The sequence below is a fragment of the Amphibalanus amphitrite genome, unplaced genomic scaffold, assembly GCF_019059575.1.
Source record: "Amphibalanus amphitrite isolate SeventyFive unplaced genomic scaffold, NRLGWU_Aamphi_draft 000051F_arrow, whole genome shotgun sequence".
Taxonomy (NCBI): Eukaryota; Metazoa; Arthropoda; class Thecostraca; order Balanomorpha; family Balanidae; genus Amphibalanus; species Amphibalanus amphitrite.
In genome coordinates, this window is record NW_024881547.1 from 715,195 (window position 1) to 733,685 (window position 18,491).

The 18,491-nt window shown below is 49.8% G+C and overlaps 1 protein-coding gene across 1 annotated transcript in view; it reads left to right on the top strand.

Moving 5' to 3' along the window:
• The window catches only part of LOC122377814 (chondroitin sulfate synthase 2-like), a 63,370-nt gene extending 45,384 nt beyond the window's left edge, over window positions 1-17,986 (top strand). The window contains exons 3-10 of the mRNA XM_043358259.1: window positions 3,797-4,017; window positions 6,090-6,282; window positions 8,532-8,686; window positions 14,262-14,490; window positions 14,840-15,030; window positions 15,454-16,029; window positions 16,456-16,645; window positions 16,900-17,986. Of these exons, the coding sequence (XP_043214194.1) occupies window positions 3,797-4,017; window positions 6,090-6,282; window positions 8,532-8,686; window positions 14,262-14,490; window positions 14,840-15,030; window positions 15,454-16,029; window positions 16,456-16,645; window positions 16,900-17,210 (2,066 nt within the window). The 3' untranslated portion in view covers window positions 17,211-17,986. The remainder of the gene's footprint in view (window positions 1-3,796; window positions 4,018-6,089; window positions 6,283-8,531; window positions 8,687-14,261; window positions 14,491-14,839; window positions 15,031-15,453; window positions 16,030-16,455; window positions 16,646-16,899) is intronic.
• Window positions 17,987-18,491: the final 505 nt, after the last annotated feature.

Below are 18,491 nucleotides of genomic sequence, written 5' to 3' on the forward strand. Positions count from 1 at the left end.
GATGCACGAAATCGGTCATTTTTTCACAACAATTGGTCCTGATGTGCACGTGCTGCGCCCAACGTTATAAAACCATATCAATACGCTAGCTTCATCTCTCCTCTATCGATCGGTGGCAACCGCGTGTCGCTGTGACAACTGGTCGTCAAGATATAAGCCCGGAAAGGAGCACGCGTCGGACCGATTTCGGCCGATGTCGCCGTTTTTCGCGCCCCGTGCTAAACCAATGGCGAGCGTGGCTCGTGCTCGCGACCCTGCCAGAGACGCACCCCTGGTCGGATTGCGCCCAAATTTTGATACGATCGTTCGATTTGACCGCGCATGTCGACTGCCAAATTTCACGCTCCTACATGGCGCCGTTCCGGCGCAAGACACCCAGATGTGGATGACACTTTTCTTTTGTGACACACAGACGTACAGACCGACAACTTCTCTTTTATAATATATCCGACTACTATGGACGTCAAACCCCTTGAGACCCCACTTTTTTGCGATAATTTTCAAATTTTCAAAACCGCCACCAAACACAAACACCGCCGCAAAAAAACACCCGCATCGCACGTCTGCCCGCCGCCAACCGCAAAACGCCGCAAAAAACGAACGCGTGCCGATAAACTCAAACACCGCAAAAACGCAAACACCGCCGCAAAAAACCGCCCGCATCGCACGCCTGCCCGCCACCAACCGCAAAACGCCGCAAACGCCGCAACAAAGGAAACCGCCCACATCGCACGCCTAACCGCCGCCAATCGGAAAAGCCGCAAAAGGCCCTACCCTACCCTACCAATATACATACCCTACCCATACCCTAGTCCTACCCATACCCTATCCATACCCTACCCTACGATTACCTTATACCCTACCATACCGAACTTTACCCTATCATACCCAACTTTACCCTACCCTACCCAAACGGCAAACCTACCTCTACCCTATCCTACCCATACCCAAAACTACCTCTATCCTATACAATACCCTGCCCATACAATACCCTACCCTACCCTACCCTACCCTACCCTACCCTACCCTACCAATACCCTACCCTTCCCAAATCGTATCCTACCTATAGCCGGCATACTCATGCCCCACTCATACTTGACCGAGGAGGTTTACCAAATTTGAATGCTATCGTCCTACCTGTTCTTGAGATATGTATAAATGGGCCCTGCACGTGCGCACGCGCTTAATAAACTCCAGATCACTTATGTGAGCCACCTGTCTAAATTGTCCCTAACAGTGTACAAAATTTGATTGAAATAGACCCAGGGGCTCATCAGATGTAGAAGCAGACCCCCTCACGTGCGCACATGCATGAGTCCACCCCACCTGTGACACATGACCCTACATCGCTTGGTGAGTGCCCTGCCTGCCGAAAGTCCAAGTTTCAGCGCAATCGGCCCAGAAACGACTGAGTTATATGCAAGTACAATTTTCAAGGGTTTGGCGATATCCTTAAGCCAGCGGTGCCTTGTAGCCTATGCCGTGCTGACTGATTGGCAAAAGTTTAATGACATGCCGGCTATAAGCCATCGATCGGATTTCATCGGAAAATATGTCTAACGTTAACAAAACACGGTGGTATGCCTGAGTCATTTTTACGGAAGTTTATTGACTTTTTGATAATATTTTGGGTGGATATTGATCAGAAAAGAATGCGCTATCCGAATATGTGTGTTTCATGGTCAATTTTCAACGTTTTCAATACGTTATCGTGTTGTAAAGGACAGCGCACTCTCCGCGCATCAAATTTTCAAATAAATTTCTCATTATTAAGGAAGTGGTAGCAACAATCACTTTTTCTTTTCATTCATTGTATCACACGTGTAATTACCTAAAAAATGGTACCACACCGATTTCATTCGGTCAAACCGTTTTCAAACGGCACCGATTTTTCCTCCACGAGGCACGAAATCGGTCATTTTTTTCACAACAATGGTTCCTGATTTGCACGTGACGCGACCAACGTTATAAAATCATAACAATACGCTAGCTTTAGCTCTCCTCTATCGATCGGTGGCAACCGCGTGTCGCTGTGACCACCGGTCGTCAAGATATAAGCCCGGAAAGGAGCAGGCGTCGCACCGATTTCGGCCAATATCGCCATTTTTCGCGCCCCGTGTTAAACCAATGGCGAGCGTGCCTCGTGCTCGCGACCCTGCCAGAGACGCACCCCTGGTCGGATCGCACCCAGATTTTAATACGATTGTTCGATTTGACCACGCTTGGTGCCTGCCAAATTGCACGCTCCTACATGGCGCCGTTCCGGCGCAAGACACCCAGATGTGGATGACGCTTTTTGGTTGTTACAGACAGACCGACAACTTCTCTTTTTACGGAGCGAGCGAAGCGAGCGGAGTCTTACGTAGAATAACGGAAATTTCTGAGTATGAGCGGCCGGCCGGCCGGCCGGCCGTGCGGACGCTTTTGCGAGGCTTATATCTCAGCAACCACTTGACCGATTTACACGCGGTAATTTTTATAGGGTAGCTTCATTCCTTCTACCAAGTATTGGACTATTCCCGATGCATGTGGGTGACCCCTTATGCACGTGCCACGTGCAAAACGAAGAGGTGTCAGTTTTGCAATTGTTGCAATATTTCGGTAACTACTTGGCCGATTGCGCTGAAAGTTGGCATGTAGGTAGGCACCCACTAGGCACTGCATATCCATGTGCCAGAGTTGGGGTGCCGCTGCACGTGCGCACGTGCAGAGGTCGTTTCCAGATCTCGAGAACGGCTGGACCGATTGCGCTCAAATTTGGTACACAGTTAGGGACCGGTTAGTAGGGTGCCGTGCAAAAGCCAGTCGGGACCCATTTTGCACGTGCGCACGTGCAGGGTGCCGCTCCCAGATCTCGAGAACGGCTGGGCCGATTGTGCTCAAATTTGGCACATCGCTAGAAACCGGTCAGTAGGGTGCCGTGCACAAGTCAGTTGGAGGTACCCCCTCGAAATTTCGCACGTGCAAGGCTCACCCTCTCGCTCGCTCCGTTAGTCGCCCCAAAAGGCGCTATACTGGTATAATATATCCGATTTCTGAGTATGAGCGGCCGGCCGGCCGGCCGGCCGTGCGGACGCTTTTGCGAGGCTTATATCTCAGCAACCACTTGACCGATTTACATGCGGTAATTTTTGTAGGGTAGCTTCATTCCTTCTCCCAAGTATTAGACTATCCTCGATGCATGTGGGTGACCCCTTATGCACGTGCCACGTGCAAAACGAAGAGGTGCCAGTTTAGTAATTGTTGCAATATCTCGGTAACTACTTGGCCGATTGCGCTGAAAGTTGGCATGTAGGTAGGCACCTACTAGGCACTGCATATCAATGTGCCAGAGTTGGGGTGCTGCTGCACGTGCGCACGTGCAGGGGTCGTTTCCAGATCTCGAGAACGGCTGGACCGATGCCGCTCAAATTTGGTACACGGTTAGGGACCAGTTAGTAGGGTGCCGTGCACAAGTCAGTTGGGACCCATTTTGCACGTGCGCACGTGCAGGGTGCCGCTTCCAGATCTCGAGAACGGCTGGGCCGATTGTGCTCAAATTTGGCACATCGCTAGAGACCGGTCAGTAGGGTGCCGTGCACAAGTCAGTTGGAGGTACCCCTCGAAATTTCGCACGTGCAAGACTCACCCCCTCGCTCGCTCCGTTAGTCGCCCCAAAAGGCGCTATACTGGTTTTGACAATACATATGAACAGTCAGCAATGTCAAGTGTCAAGCTTTGTGACAAATCTGTCAACCATATAACTCGTTCAGATGTAGCTTCCCATCATCCAGCTTTCCCTCTCCTCTCTCTACAGAGGGGAAGATCCCGCGGCCGCGGTTCTACTCTCAGGAGCTGGGCACGCACCAGAAGCTGTACGTGGCGGTACTGACCTCTCCAGAGACCGTGCAGCGGGAGGCCACCTACATCAACCACACGCTGGCGCACATCACGTCCTCCATCGGGTTCTACATGATCGGTGATCCCGACACGGAGCTGCCCAAGAACCTGCACAATGTCGTCATCTTCCCGCAGGAGGTAGGTTGGCGGGGCGTGGAATTAGGAGTGTGTAATGAACACTGAACAGGATACTTACTGAGACACTCGTCGTGACCTGCAAAAAAAAAAAAAAAACTTTTATCTAACGTATGCGAATTGTCTCGAGAATCGAGATTTTAAATGGGACTTTGCTCGACTTCCGATTCGATTTGTTGGCAATGTTTGGAGAAGAATCGATTCAATGCATGTTCACTTCGCACTAATATGGATTCCCTGCTACTTATTATTTGCCAGCAGCAATGCTCTTTTCTGGAGTAAGCTCAATCCATAATGCATACGCGTGTTCTCAGTAGACCAAATAACACGGATCCGTGAGTTTTGTTGCTTTATCGTCCCCGTTCTTCGGATGCCCCCTGGAGAGGCTAGGGGCTTTGGGAGGATGAGTGTTACATTGAAGTGGTCTTTGTGCTGTATCCTCACACTAAACACTATCTTGACTAGCACACTAAATGGCAGGGCCATTACAACAGTCCGGACTATTTCTTGTCATCGTGTCTGTCTGTATTGCGAGCGACTGTCTTCTGAAGAAGGCTCAGTTGTGTAAAAATGAATTTCCTTAGTAATCAGAGTCAGTAAATTCTGCTCAAAGACGCCGAATATATGGTTTCTCATTTGGTTTGTCGCTGGTCATCAGCTCAGCATAACGCTACGAACCTGGCACCGTTTAGGTATTGTTTACTGAAACGCCGTATCTAAGTTTTCCTCTCAGTCTGTATAACGGATTCATCGATGCTTTCCTAACGGATCACCATAAGGTTCATTATTTGAGCATAAATACGCGAATTTTTCCACGCAGTCCTTGATACCTTGCTGCCAATCCGTGACTTTAGATAAACGGTGTCATCTGGAATGAAAATAAGACATGTCCCGTTGGACTACAGTACCGTTACTAGCCCTCACATTTTTCTCTTCTGCAAGGTAGCCTCACTTCAGACGACTAATGTTAATTCCGTCTGGGATTAGGACCCTCCCCCGCAGGAATTAGGAGCCTCCCCCGCACCCCCATCACTCCACCTCAACCCGGCCACAAATTCCGAGCCGAGACGGCCAACCTTCGATATGAAATTCCGTCAGCCACCCCACGAATTCTCCTGGACTTCGTCCTTCAATTCATCCCCTAGCTTGACGTCAGCGTTGAGGTCATCAGCGTCACCACGACCGTTGAGAACTGATAATCGGTGCCTATATACCTGCCATAAAGATTCCACGATCCTCCACTGTACGTCATCGGCACAAAGATGGCGGCGTCGATGGTATTCTGTTTTCTGATTGGGGGTGATTTATATAACTGTGTGATAGCTGTCGCCTGGTCGACAGGACCGGCTAGGTTTGACATGGGAGCAGCGCCGTGCGTGGGAGGTGATAGATATCGATAGCACTGCTGAGTGCTGATGGTATGCCACTGATGGTAATTTATTGATGATGCGTCATTAATGGCGTGCCACATAGAAACGTCACTGACGTCGCATGTGGTGGTAGCACTGACGTTATGGTAATACATGGTGGTTCTGATGGTATATCACTGATGGCATGCTATAACTGAGCTCTCCACTGATGATGCACAAGTGCAGGAACGTCTCTTATAGTAAGTCACTGAAAGCGTGCATTGACGGACCATCCCTCGCACGATTTGCCGGAGCGTCACCAATGTCGAGTTCCTTTGAAACGACGGCCGACGCCGCCTGTTTTGTCCGACACAGTGACCGACAGTGGCCGTGGCCCGCTTTCACGGCAGCTATAGTCGGCGCGTATTGTGCATATCGGGGGCTGTGGAGCGCTGGGGCACGGCTGGCAATGCTGTGACGATGCTATATTTTAGAGCAGAGTTTGTGCTTAGCGGTACTGCCATCGGGATGCTATGATTGATGCTTTGTGAGGGTTTCACTTCACCTTTCTATGCAGTTGAATGGCTTAAGTATTCAGCCGTCGGTCTTATTTATCCAATTCGCTCCTGCTGCATCTAACCCCACCTGTCATCCCCTCAACATAACTCCCGCCTTGACCCCACCGTAAAACCCTTCTATTAACGCTTCCTCTTCCCTTTCCCTCAGGACGGCACGGACAACCTTCCGATGCGGACGGCCGAGTACGTGGCCAGCCACTTCGGCAACATGTACGACTTCTTCTTCATCGTGCGCGACAACACGTACGTGCGCGGCTATCGGCTGAAGGAGTTGGCCGAGGACCTCAGCGTCAGCACGGATGTGCTCCTCGGCGCGCGCCAACAGGACTCGTGCAGGCTCGGTGAGTACCGTGTGACGGCAGCGTGGGATCGATTTCCGACGGAGGAGTTGGTGGTGTTTGTATGGACTGTAGTGTTTTCTATTGTGTTTGGATATTTGTGCGGAAAAATGGTTGGCAGGTATTGACGGTGTTACTTTTTCTTTGCTAGTTGATCAACTTTCCGGTTTTAGTTGGAAGTGCAAAGCATGCGCTACCTCAAATGATGAAACCTGTAGGTTGCAGGCGTACGTATTTAGCTAATCCAGAGGGTGCGGATCCCGGCTATTTTTATCCAGATATAAGCGTATTTCATGGTTGTTACACTCTCCTCGACTACCATTCGGGCTGAACCGACCAGACCCAGAGCGCGGGACCGCTCCGCGATACCCGTCCCTTGTTTGTGCGGTGCTGCTCCTCGTTTTCGGGTCGCGGCGGCGGAACAGCCGCAGTGCTGGGAGCGGCCGCGGTGAAGGCCAGTGACCCTGCCGGCCGGCCGGTGCCGGCGCCGGCCCGCGGTCGACCGCTGAGCTGGTGGGCCGTCGTGCCGATCGGGAGCGACCGGGAGCGGCCGGGAGCCCGTCGCCGTGCGGTCGGGCGGTGAGGAGCCGCTGGATGGGTTGTGGAGCCGCTGTTGGGACGGTCGGGACTCAGGAGCCATAATGGAGGCGGGCCGGGTCGTCGGCCGCGGGTGCCCACGGTCCGCTGGGGCTGGGTATGAAAGGTGCCGGTAGGGCGGTGGATGAAGTACTGACAGCTTTGTCAGTGGCTCATGAATGATATTCTTGACCAGAAATGAAATATGATAAATTTTGCCGATGATTGATGATAGGCCGACGCATTGCGCACGTTTGGTTTTGCATAGCTTCAAATCTGTCACACTATTGGAATTAACAATATGGGCTGCATTCGTTGTTTTAACGCCAAATTGAAAAAAAAAGAAATACGACGATGATACAGGACACGAAAATCCAAGCCTGTCGATATATAAGTCGACTATAGATTGTAACCCTAGCGTATTGATCACGACCCGTCGCGCTTAGCCGAGCGGTAAGCAGCGCCCTGTCGCATAATCTCATTCTTCGCGACTCCTGCAATGGGGTCAAGGCGTCGGGCGGTGTCCCTGCCTGACCAGATCTGACAACGGTTGCCAAATCGGCGTGTGCGGTGGACCGAGTCATCAGGTTAGGTGTCGTACGGGGTCGACACGCCACTGAAGCGAACAGAACCGCTGGGTATGTCCTGTGGGTGTCCCTTCCCCCACTAGGGGACGAGACACCGGTCCCTACTGTGACTGGATGTGATAGTCGGTATGTCTGTGAGCAGGAGATATGTCCAGGGTTCCTGGTTGTTTGAAGCGAAGGGGAGGGATGGGTATAGAGTCCGCTGGACTCTGACTCTGTTTGTCTGTTGATTCGGCCGGTCGCCGGTTTGCTTTGATCGGAGTGGATGGGACTTAAGTCTGGCCTCGCTCCGTGTAACGGTGACTAGATCCTGCCCGGATAATCCGTCGAGCTATGGCCGTCTCGTAACACAGATGTCTCAAGACTGAGTGACCGCTGAGCTGCTGTAGTTGAGATACGGCTGGTTTTGGACGGCTACGTCCTGTTTTGAAATCAATGGTTTCTCTTTTTTACGGAACTTTACGGGATGTTTAGCGCTTCTATCACATGCTGGGCGCCTTCCTTATGGATTCACATATTGTGTTTGCATTCGAATCTCGACAAAAGTTTTCCGTATACCTATTAGTACTTTCTCTCACGTTTGCGGGAGTTGGCACACGGACATGTGTTGGCACTAAATCATGGTGCCGGCGAAGAGAAATGTAGTTAACGTGGGCGTCATCTGGGAAATATTACTCTTGGCCACCTGTCTTTCATTTGCTCTCGACGCTGTGGGATGGAGAAAGGTGATCTACGTGACGGCATAAACGAGGAGTTCCGAGTTTGTATGAGTGGTTCAGTGCTCAGACCCCGACGTCACCATCGTTTATACGGAGTTTCGAGTTCTCACAGTGTATCACCGTGATTGCTGCATGCCATCGGCTGCTGATGTCATTTACTGATGTCACATATCCAGCAAAATGATGGTCGTTATGCTAGTTCGGTGAAGAGACGTCATGATATGATTGCAGCCGATGTAGGTACGGGCTCTCCGACCTGTAATCGTCTCACACTGGGTCCTGGGTCCCCTGGCTTTTATTTCTTCATATCTCAAGATCGAGGCTTAGCCTCTATTTTTACCTGACCCCTCCCCTCTCTCTCTTTCTCTAGACGGCGGCCTGCTGCTCTCCCGGCAGCTCCTGGTGAACACCGAACGAAAGGCCGAGTGTGAGGCCCGCCTGCAAACCTCTGCTCTGACTGGTGATCAGGCGCTCATCTCGTGTCTGGAGCTGCTGGGCGGTATCCGCTGCACCGACCGCGCCCAGGTAGGTCACAGAGGTCATTCGGGGGTCATCAGGGGTCATGTGGTATCTAGTTCACTGAGGTCAGCAGGGTTAGGGGAAGGGATGTAGGGGCAGAGGATCGGATGTAAATGGAACTTGATGCTATCAAGGTGTTTAGGGCTATTGGGGACAAGTAGGCGTTTAAAGGTACTGTTCAGACATGATGACTATAGCGTCCTCAGAGCGGTTTAGGGTTCAGATTTGGTCAGTATGATGACTGAAGCGTCTGCATGGACGTTTAGAGTTCAGAGTTGGTGTCTGATCTGGATTACATGGGGCGGAGACGGTGGTCACAAACCGGTTTGATGATTTAAGTTCAGGTGGACTGGACGCTAAATTAGGTCATGTCGAACTCTATACTCGTTCTTTGAAGGTGAACTGAAATATTTAGGTTGGAATGGATATTGGGAAATTCCAGATTCCTCGGATTCATCGCCATGCATTCTAATAAGTATGCGCTGAGATAAAAGCATGGTTATATTTCTACCTTGCTGTTGCTGTATACCGTTCATCTTGTTTCATACCGTTTAGCCTGACGCTTGCCACTGCGTAAGAAAAGAAAACATTTTATTTAATCAAAGAGCCGGCACTACGAATGCTCGATGTTGTTAGCTCGTAACATCATCCACCATTGTCGTGTGCTGTCCTTGACGACCTTCCTGTCAAATGAGACCCCTCACCTTATCTGGACCCCGTACCTGTGAACGCTACCGACCCCGTGCCGTCATCGCCTCGGCTGCCGCCGCCGCCGTGGGCTCAACGCGTGGGCGATGTCGCAAACACCGGTCGGGGCCGGGCGGCGGCGGCGGCGGTGCGGTGGAGGCGGCGGTGCAGTGACCTTGACAGAGGGTACAGCGGCGGCGGTCCGGCGCCGAGCCTGGCCCGAGGCTGGAGAGGAGAGAGGGGCGGAACGGAGTGGGAGTGAGAGGAAGGGATAGCGGGGGAGAAGAGAGGAGGAATGCTGGGTGGACGTTGAATACGAAATATAGAGAGTGGAGGAATCGGCACTCGACAGTGCCAGTGGATAGAGGTAAAGACATGAGAGCAGAAGATGTGTCTTTCCTGGAATTAAGTATCGGTTGGTGCTTCATTGAACAGATAATACCGATCTACGGAATGCATCGCCGACGAGATAAATACTAGTTGATGTCTCACTCTCAGATACGATCCGATGATCGCAAAAATAACGATCCAGTGTCGTTTTACTCGTGTGCTGCTCTTACGTATAGAACTAAGGTGATTCCATAATCACATCTTGATCATCTGTGATATAAATGCTTTACAGTGTTCCATTTTTGGGAATTTTGGGTGGAAAATCACACCTAATGGGCAAAATATTTTCATCCCCAAAACCAGGTAAATTGGAATTCTTTCATCTTTGAAAAATGCTCAACTCATGCTCAACAATTAACAGCCAGATTACCAGATATACCTAGCAGCGCCATATAGACAGTTAGAACTTACAGGTTTGCTACATTAATACATAATTTCCATGAAAAAAAAGATGCTAAATCAAGGCACAAAGCCAACAACTCACCCTGACTGACAACGAAAGAAAATAACCTTGCACACTTCCAGCTGTTAATAACAAATATGCGTTGAATGACCTTGATCACCTCAACTGTTTGTAAAAACCAGGATTGTGTTCTGAATAAATGCTTTTGGATATTCATAACAACTATGATTAGTGGTTTGCTGCCAACGCAAAACGGATGAGCCGCTGCTTGCGCAAATTAAACACTACCTCTGCAATTCGCTTTTGACTAAGTTACGCAGGATACGCCTACAAAATTTTCATCTTTGGACCCGCAGTCAGCTGGGCACACCCTGTGCACACCCTAGGGATGAATTTAAAACTTGGTGGGCTCTAACTTTTTTCATTTACAAAAGAGGGGTATGAGACAGATACCAACTTATTCTACATTCATTTCTGATCCTGTTGTATCAATTTCACCACAAATTATGTCCGTCAATGGCTTCTAGAGGACTTAAAAGCTCGATGCGTCGGGCCTGGCAGAGGTCCAAGATGAGAAAAGCCACCCTGCGTACACCCTAGGGATGAATTTAAAACTCCGCGGGCTCTGGCTGGTTTCATAGGTAAAATAATGTTTTGAGACCGATGCCAATTTATTCTGCGTTTATTTCTGATCCTATTGCATTAATTTCGCCACAAATTATGTCCGTCAATGGCTTCTAGGGGACTTTAAAGCTCGAGGCGTCGCGCCTGGTAGAGGTCCAAGATGAGAAAAGCCACCCTGGGCACACCCTAGGGATGAATTTAAAACTCCGCGGGCTCTGGCTGGTTTCATAGGCAAAATAATGTTTTGAGACCGATACTAATTTATTCTGCGTTCTTTTCTGATCATATTATATCAATTTCACCACAAATTATTTACGTTATTAGTTTTTAGATGTCTTTAAAACTCGAGGCGTCGGGTCGGGCAGGGGTTCAAGATGACTGACACGCCACCCTGGCACACCCTAGGGATGAATATGAAACTCTGTGGACTCTGGCAGGTTTCATACGCGAAATGAAGTTATAAGACCGGTAATGATGTATTTTACGTTAATTTCTCATGCCTTTGCAATAATCTTACCGCCAATTATTCATTTCAATTAGTTTCTAAAGGTTTTTTAAACACGAAGCGTTCCGCCGAGGGAAAGCCAAGATGAATGAAAGGATACATTGGCACACCTCTACTTCTAGGGATAAATTTAAGATACGGTATTCCCAGATCTGCCCAATACATGTTCTGAAGCTGGTGGATGGGATTAAGAAGGCCCTAGCTTTTTAATAAATTATCCCTCGCCCGTATAGGGGGGGGGGGTCGAACGAACCACCCCCTCGTTTTTTTCGAGAATAACTCGCGTAAAAAGCGGCCGATCGCGACGAAACTTTCAGGACCCTCGAGTCAATTAATTTGACACCTACTCTGAAAATCTCATATTCCTGACCCAAATGACCTTTGACCTGTGACATATTTCTTGAGGCCATGTTTGGCCGGAATCGCGATTCGGCGAGCCGCTAATGCGTTCCGTTCCGTTCACTCCCGTTCCGTTTCGGGTGTTCTGGTCAGTTGTGCTCTCGCTTTCCCTTCCGCTTGGGGTGTCCTGATCAGCGATGCCCTCCGTTCCGTTGCAGTTGCTCTGATCAGTGATCACTGATGCCCTCCGTTCTGTTGCGGGTGCTCTGATCACTGATCACTGATCATTGACGCTCTCACTCAGCACTTATCACGTGACATGATACGAAGCTATCGCTCCGTTTCGGTGGCCGGCCATGAGGTCGGTGGCATCCTTTTATCATTTTTTTTTGCATCCCGTTCCGTTCCGATACGAATGCCCTGGTTAGTGGTTAGTTGCACGCTTTTTATTGCGATGTTGCGTGTTATGCTGCGCAGTGCACACTGCACATCGTTCCGTTTGGGGTGCCCTAATCAGTGACCCTTTGTCTAGTCTCATGTAGTGCACCGTTCCTTTCGAAGAGTTGCGCTGACACCGTTTCCATTTTCACTATGCGTAATGAGTACCGACTATCGCTGGCCGTTCCGGCGTTCGGGCCGGGAGATTTCCGGCGTATGTCATGCTGCATAGTGCGACTGCAATTGCATACTCAATACTGCGTCCCGTTCCGTGTGCTCAGAACAAAGGCACCATTTCCAGTATCATCCGGCCATTGTCATATCTGTTGAAGATGGAAATTGGAAAGCTCAAAGCTATACTGTGTACACTGTATGAATATTACCAGATCAGATGCGAACGAAAACTACATACTTATATTGCCGCATATTATCTCAAATATACAGTAATCTTGGAAGCGGTGCTGCCATATGTAGGCGCAAAACGTCCCAGAGGCCAGAACAAATGAGTTATACGGTTTCTGGTTTCATAGCGATCAGTTACGTCAACAAACTGCCCATCAGGGTATCATGATTACCTAAGATTTTATGTCTGACAGTGTCACAGTGATGACCACGCCTCACGCATTACACAGTCTGAGTCAACTGCACTAAATCAATAATACAGGACGACAGAATTGCCCTTTGCAACGGCAACGACAGGTTCCTTCCCACTTCCTTTGCTTAAATAAGAAAGAAAACTTCTCCACATGGCAGTAGTACCAAAGCCTGCATATAGGGAGAGCTCCCTCATCCGCCACTCCCCCACCCTCCTTAAGATATGACAACAGATTTCAACAGAATCATTGCATCTTCTGCTTCTTAAAGACCTAGTTCGCTCGCATGATGGCGACTGGCGTCGCGAGGATGGAGGTCCGCGGATGATCTTCTTTAGGAGAAATATACAGGCAGAAGGACCGTCCTGGATCCGTGCCAGTAAGCATGAGTAGGAACTTAGCAGATGCTGACGGTAATATCTGCTGTCTGCATCTGAAACGGAAAGGAAGGCATTGATTTAAGGCTAGGAGAAGGATGGCCACTGGACAGTCATTCAATTGTGACAATGCATTTTGACGTGAGGAAAATGAAATCTCACTGGTTGAAGTAGGTATTCATTCTTAGCTGTATAAGAGACAAGGGTGATTCTTAACTTCATTAGTCTCAATCAAACACAAAGGTTGGGATAAAATGGGACGGATTTAGAAACACTTGGCGATCAGATGCTAAAGTTATAATTCTGCCGTAGATCATCCTTACCTATTTGCATCGTCTTTTTCGGTTAGTTTTGGTGGTCAGGAATGGTATGTTCTTTTATTATCAGCCAGCGTAGCGTTACGCCTTTATTGCGAAAGTGATATAGGTTTTCACTTGTGTTTTTTTCTCATCCTAGATTTTTTGGTCATCATCGTCACACCCAACCAAAATCCAATTTTAGAACACTGATGCTTTATGCTAAATCCACTACCTGTTGGGGCACTGTGAGTCAGTTCCCGCGCGTCACTCCTCTCTAGTTCTCTACCGTCCAGTCACAGGCCAGTGAGCCCGTTCCCTCGGCCGCGCACAGACAAGGTCGGCTGGGCGTCGTTAGCGGTCGTCAGCAGTCATTAGATGACCGCTTGGCTTGACTTCCGCCGCCTTCACGGCCTTGAGCTGTGCGTGAGCTACTGGGCACGGTGTTGAGTGACTGGGCACGGAGGCTTGCTCGTTCAGTTTTTACTACTGCAGTTGGCATCATCCAAAAGGGAGGTCATGACATTTCTCAGAGCGCACTTTTTTAGAATGCATTAAGTTTAGCTATCAGGCGGATTATGAATATAACTACCTACGTTTTTTAAGGACTATTCTCTCAAAGCACGTTATCTCACTCGGTGTCGCCTCTCTGTCTAAAAACAAACTGTCATTATCTTCCTGTTATCTGTATATTTCCACACCATCCTTCCCCAAATTCTCTTGTGGTAACACCCGACCCCCGTTTTCACCTCACGGCTCATTATACTGTTTCCAGCCGAGTTTAGTTTAGTAAAGTTCAGCTCTGACCGCCATTAAACCCCGTGATTCTATGCCCCACTCGCCTTGATAGGGCTCGTGGCTCATCCCTTACCCCTCTTCCCACAGAGTAGGTGGTTCGTCTCTCACCCCACCCCTCTCTCCGTCCACAGGGTAAATGGTTCGTCTCTCAGGAGGCGCACCTGTACGACCCGTCTGCCGAGGGCGACCTACCGGGCCTAGTCTCCATCCAGGCGGTTCACTCTGCCGCTGACCACAACCGGCTGCATGCCGCCTTCTCACGGCTGGAGATCGCTGAGATTGACGAACGCATCGGTCAGCTGCGCCGTGCACTGGAGGATAACCAGAGGAACCTGCACGTGCTCAGCAGGGCTAAGGCTGGTGAGAACCGCGACGGGAGGAAACTGGGTACTGACTCGTCTCTCTATTTAGGCTACATTGGACGGTGGAAACTAGAAATGCTCGCTCAGTGTTGCTGACGTGGTGGCAAACTGAGACATTTGCGTAATGTTTCAGTTAGGAGTTTTTTTTTTTGTCTGCAACCTTGGAACGTTTTCTTAGCGTTATTGGTTGTTTTTTTTTTACGTCCTTTTAACCATATTCGAACTTGCTTCATTAGTGGACCTCAAGACCTCATATTACCTCAATCATACTCCAATGTAATAGTTATATCAACCAAACCCTGCCCTCTGGCCTCTCCCCAGACTCTGACCTCCCCTCTTCCCCTCAGGCGACGACTCCAAGGAGGAGTCCGGCGAGCCGGAGCCGCTGCCGTGGCCCACGGGCTCGCCGGCGCCGGTCCGCACGGCCAGCCGGCACCACATTAACATGTGGGAGCGCTTCTCCGAGACTGAGATGTTCCTCCGATCGGAGCAGCAGGTGGTCGACCCGCACACCGAGGTGGACAGACTGGATATTCAGGTGAGTGTGGGATGGGGGCGGAGAGGCGACGTAGGATTGAGAGTGTGGGAAGATAATGCACAGAGGCGATATTGTGGGGGTGTTGTGATGAGTGAGGAAAATTGGATAAATGATTGGATGATGAAAAACGAAATGGAGTTGTGGGATGTTGTAATGGAAATGGTGAAAAATCGACCTTTGCCATTTGCAATTAATGCATAATTAGTTTGGGTAATGGTGCAAGGATATGGCCATCTCGTTTCATTGCCATTTTTTTTCTTTATGCGGTCAGTGTCTCGTACTGACCACATTCATGCCTGCCTCTATCCCTCCGGCTGGTACTGAAGTTATACAGTTGTAGATTCACGATCCATGTCATCAGCTGCGACTACGTCGTCAATTCAATGTGTAACATCTACATACCCTCTCGCCTGATCTCCCCAGGACGTGATGGAGCTGGGCATGGCCGAGCTGCGCAAGACAGCCCCTGTACAGCTGGTAAAACTCCGGGCCGGCTACCGACGCTTCGACGGCACCCGCGGCATGGACTACATCCTCGACCTGGAGGTGCAGCCCGACTCGGGCGGGGCTACCCAGACGCGTCGTGTCGAGGTGCACCGTCCTATCCTGAAGGCCGAGCTGGTGCCGATTCCGTTCGTCACCGAGAAACCCACCGTGTCCATCCTGCTCTCCGTCCAGCCCCACCACGTGGACCGCGCCCACACCTTCGTCCAGGAGCTCATCAACAAGAACGAGAACGTGGCGCTGATGTTGTTCCTCGTCCCCGGAGACGCCGACACGTCTCTGTTCGAGCCACTCAGGAGACTGGTGAAGCAGGCCAATGAGCGGCGCTCGGCGGCGGCGCACAGGTTCGAGGCGGTGGTGTGGCCCCACCGCGAGCCGCCGTCCCAGTTCGATATGGTGGATACGGTGGGGGAACAGACGCGCGGCCGGTGGCAGCAGGCGCTGGTGCTGCTGCTGAGCGAGCCCGTCGAGTTCAACTCGGAGCTGCTGAACAGGGTGAGTGCTGGAGCAGCTGGAGGGACGGGTTGGGAACGGTTGGTTGTGGCTATGATATCTCGATGACTCACAATATTACGTGGTTTTTGACGTTGGCTTTGATGAGCTTGGAACTTTTAGATACGTTTTCACAGCGTGGTCATATTGCAATTTTGACTAAGTGACCTTCCCATCTCGTTCATACGTTCTCGTTCCCACGTACATCTCGTTCCCAACTTCATACGGTACTTTGAAGGGTGGCCAATCGATGTCCACCCTGTGCTGCAGTCCTAGTTTTCTCACTGGATCCAACACAGGCCCATATTACTGCATATTCCTTACCGTATTGGGAGCTCTTTGTCAGCATACGATCAAAATGTTCTTGTGTGTAACGAGTCCGTACCCCATAGTTCAGCATCTCTGACATCACCCCCGTTATCCCTACAGGCTCGTATGCAGACGATCCGCGGCTGGGAGGTGTTCTGCCCCATCCCGTGGGTGGAATACTACCCGGCTGTGGGCTACTATGGAACCACCAACCTGAGGCCCGACAAACTCGAACTGCGGAAGGACTACGGCCACTTCGACGGCGAACACTATGCCATCATGTCGTTCTATATGGATGACTACAAGATCGGTAAGTACGATAGCTGAGAATGGCGCTGTCAGACAGCGCCATTCAGACAGCGCCAAAAACTATTATGGAGATCAGAGTCTCTGACCTCACATAGTAGTTTTTTGCTTTTGCACGGCAGGTCTGTCATGTGCCGGACTAAATTAATGTGCTGATGTGATTTGTCGGGAGTCGACCTGTATAATTGTTTTTAGCGGCTCCGTCTGACCCTCCTGTATTGATACACCGCTGACCCCCTTCTTACTCTGTCCCTGCAGTCCGTGAGCAGACGCTGGATTCTGTACCGATGGGAGTTCCGCGGGTCGGAGACAGCTCCAGTCGCCTCCCGTACGATCTATACGGCGCCTTCGTCAAGTTCTCCGGGCTGCACGTGCACCGCGCGGTCGACCCCAGCTTCCGCCTCTACTACTTTGAGCGCTCGTGCCCGGCGCCGGCGCTGTACTTTTACCAGAAGGCGTGCGAGAGTTCCCAGATGCACGGACTGGGGCCGCACGATAAGCTGTCGCGACTGCTGGCCGACTTCCGCCTGATGCAGGGTGAAGACTCCCGGCACGTCAACGCCATCTAGCGAGTGGACGACACTGCCACCTAGCGGCGGGGAGAGGCTTCTGCTCTGGGATCGACAGTGACCAACGCCGTCTCTCACCCTAGCGCTTTGACGGAATGTTTAATGAGAATTGAGATTTCCACCCAGTATGACTATTTGTACTTACCTTGACATGTGGAGTAAGCCGTTTTTATAACTATCTTGCTGACTCCGGTGTGTGCCAATAATGACCTGAAATGTATTTACCTTTATTCCTACCGCTATTTTAACGTTTTATTTGTAAATATTTTGCGTTCGTCGCATTCAATGGTAGTTACTACTTATCATCAAGATTTGGAACATATGCTCTCATTTGTATACATTTCTCATGTTTGATAAATCGTTTTTCTCTAAGACTTAATGAAGTAAACCACTTAGATCAAAATGCTGGGGATCATAACGATTGGAGTATATTATTTTCATTATCTTGCGCCAGTTTATATCTCAACATCTCATTGTCTACCAACCAATCTTTCGCCCTGTAAGTACAACTTCCCGTATACTTTGCTAGTGTCTGCGGCTGTCTCCCCTGTACCTTGCTGCCTCTTAAACATTTCAACTGACGATCAAAATGTGACTGATGTGCCTTATGCGTTTTAGCTATTTATTTCTTTTATATGGTTGACATAGGATGTTTATTCCTTCTTATCAGGTACTGTGTTCTACATTCGCGATATCTTTAGATGAATTTATGTCTATGATGTTGCGATATGTGAACTCGCCGTTTTATTTGGCCAAATATACTTCCCGGATCATTATATTTGTCGTATTCCTCATTAACCCGCGCCCTGCTGGGGGGGGTGTTTGAACACCCCCCCTTGTGGTTTTTCGCGAATATCTCAAAAACGGCGGCGCGGAGCGCCGCCGTTTTTGGTACACCTTATCACACATCAATTCTACACATGTTGTGAAAATTTCAGACCAAGGTCATTCAAGGTCAGGTCACCAGGTCACTTGAAGTGACCTCACCTCATAAAAAGTTTCAATGTCTGTCATAGCTACACCGAGTGACCGATCGCTTTGAAACTTTCAGCGATTGCTAAGAGCAACAGCATGTACAAAATGTATATCTCAGAATTTTGATATCGATGACCTAAGGTCAGGTCAATTTTGCGACCTCCCCATTATAAGTCAATGGGAGAAAATTCAAATGCGCCTCTTTTGGACGAAAGACATTATAAACACTCCCAAACACTGAATTACAAAAGGTTTAGACACACTAAACATGAAAATAGTGTCCGTGACCCCTGTTTATGCCCTGAG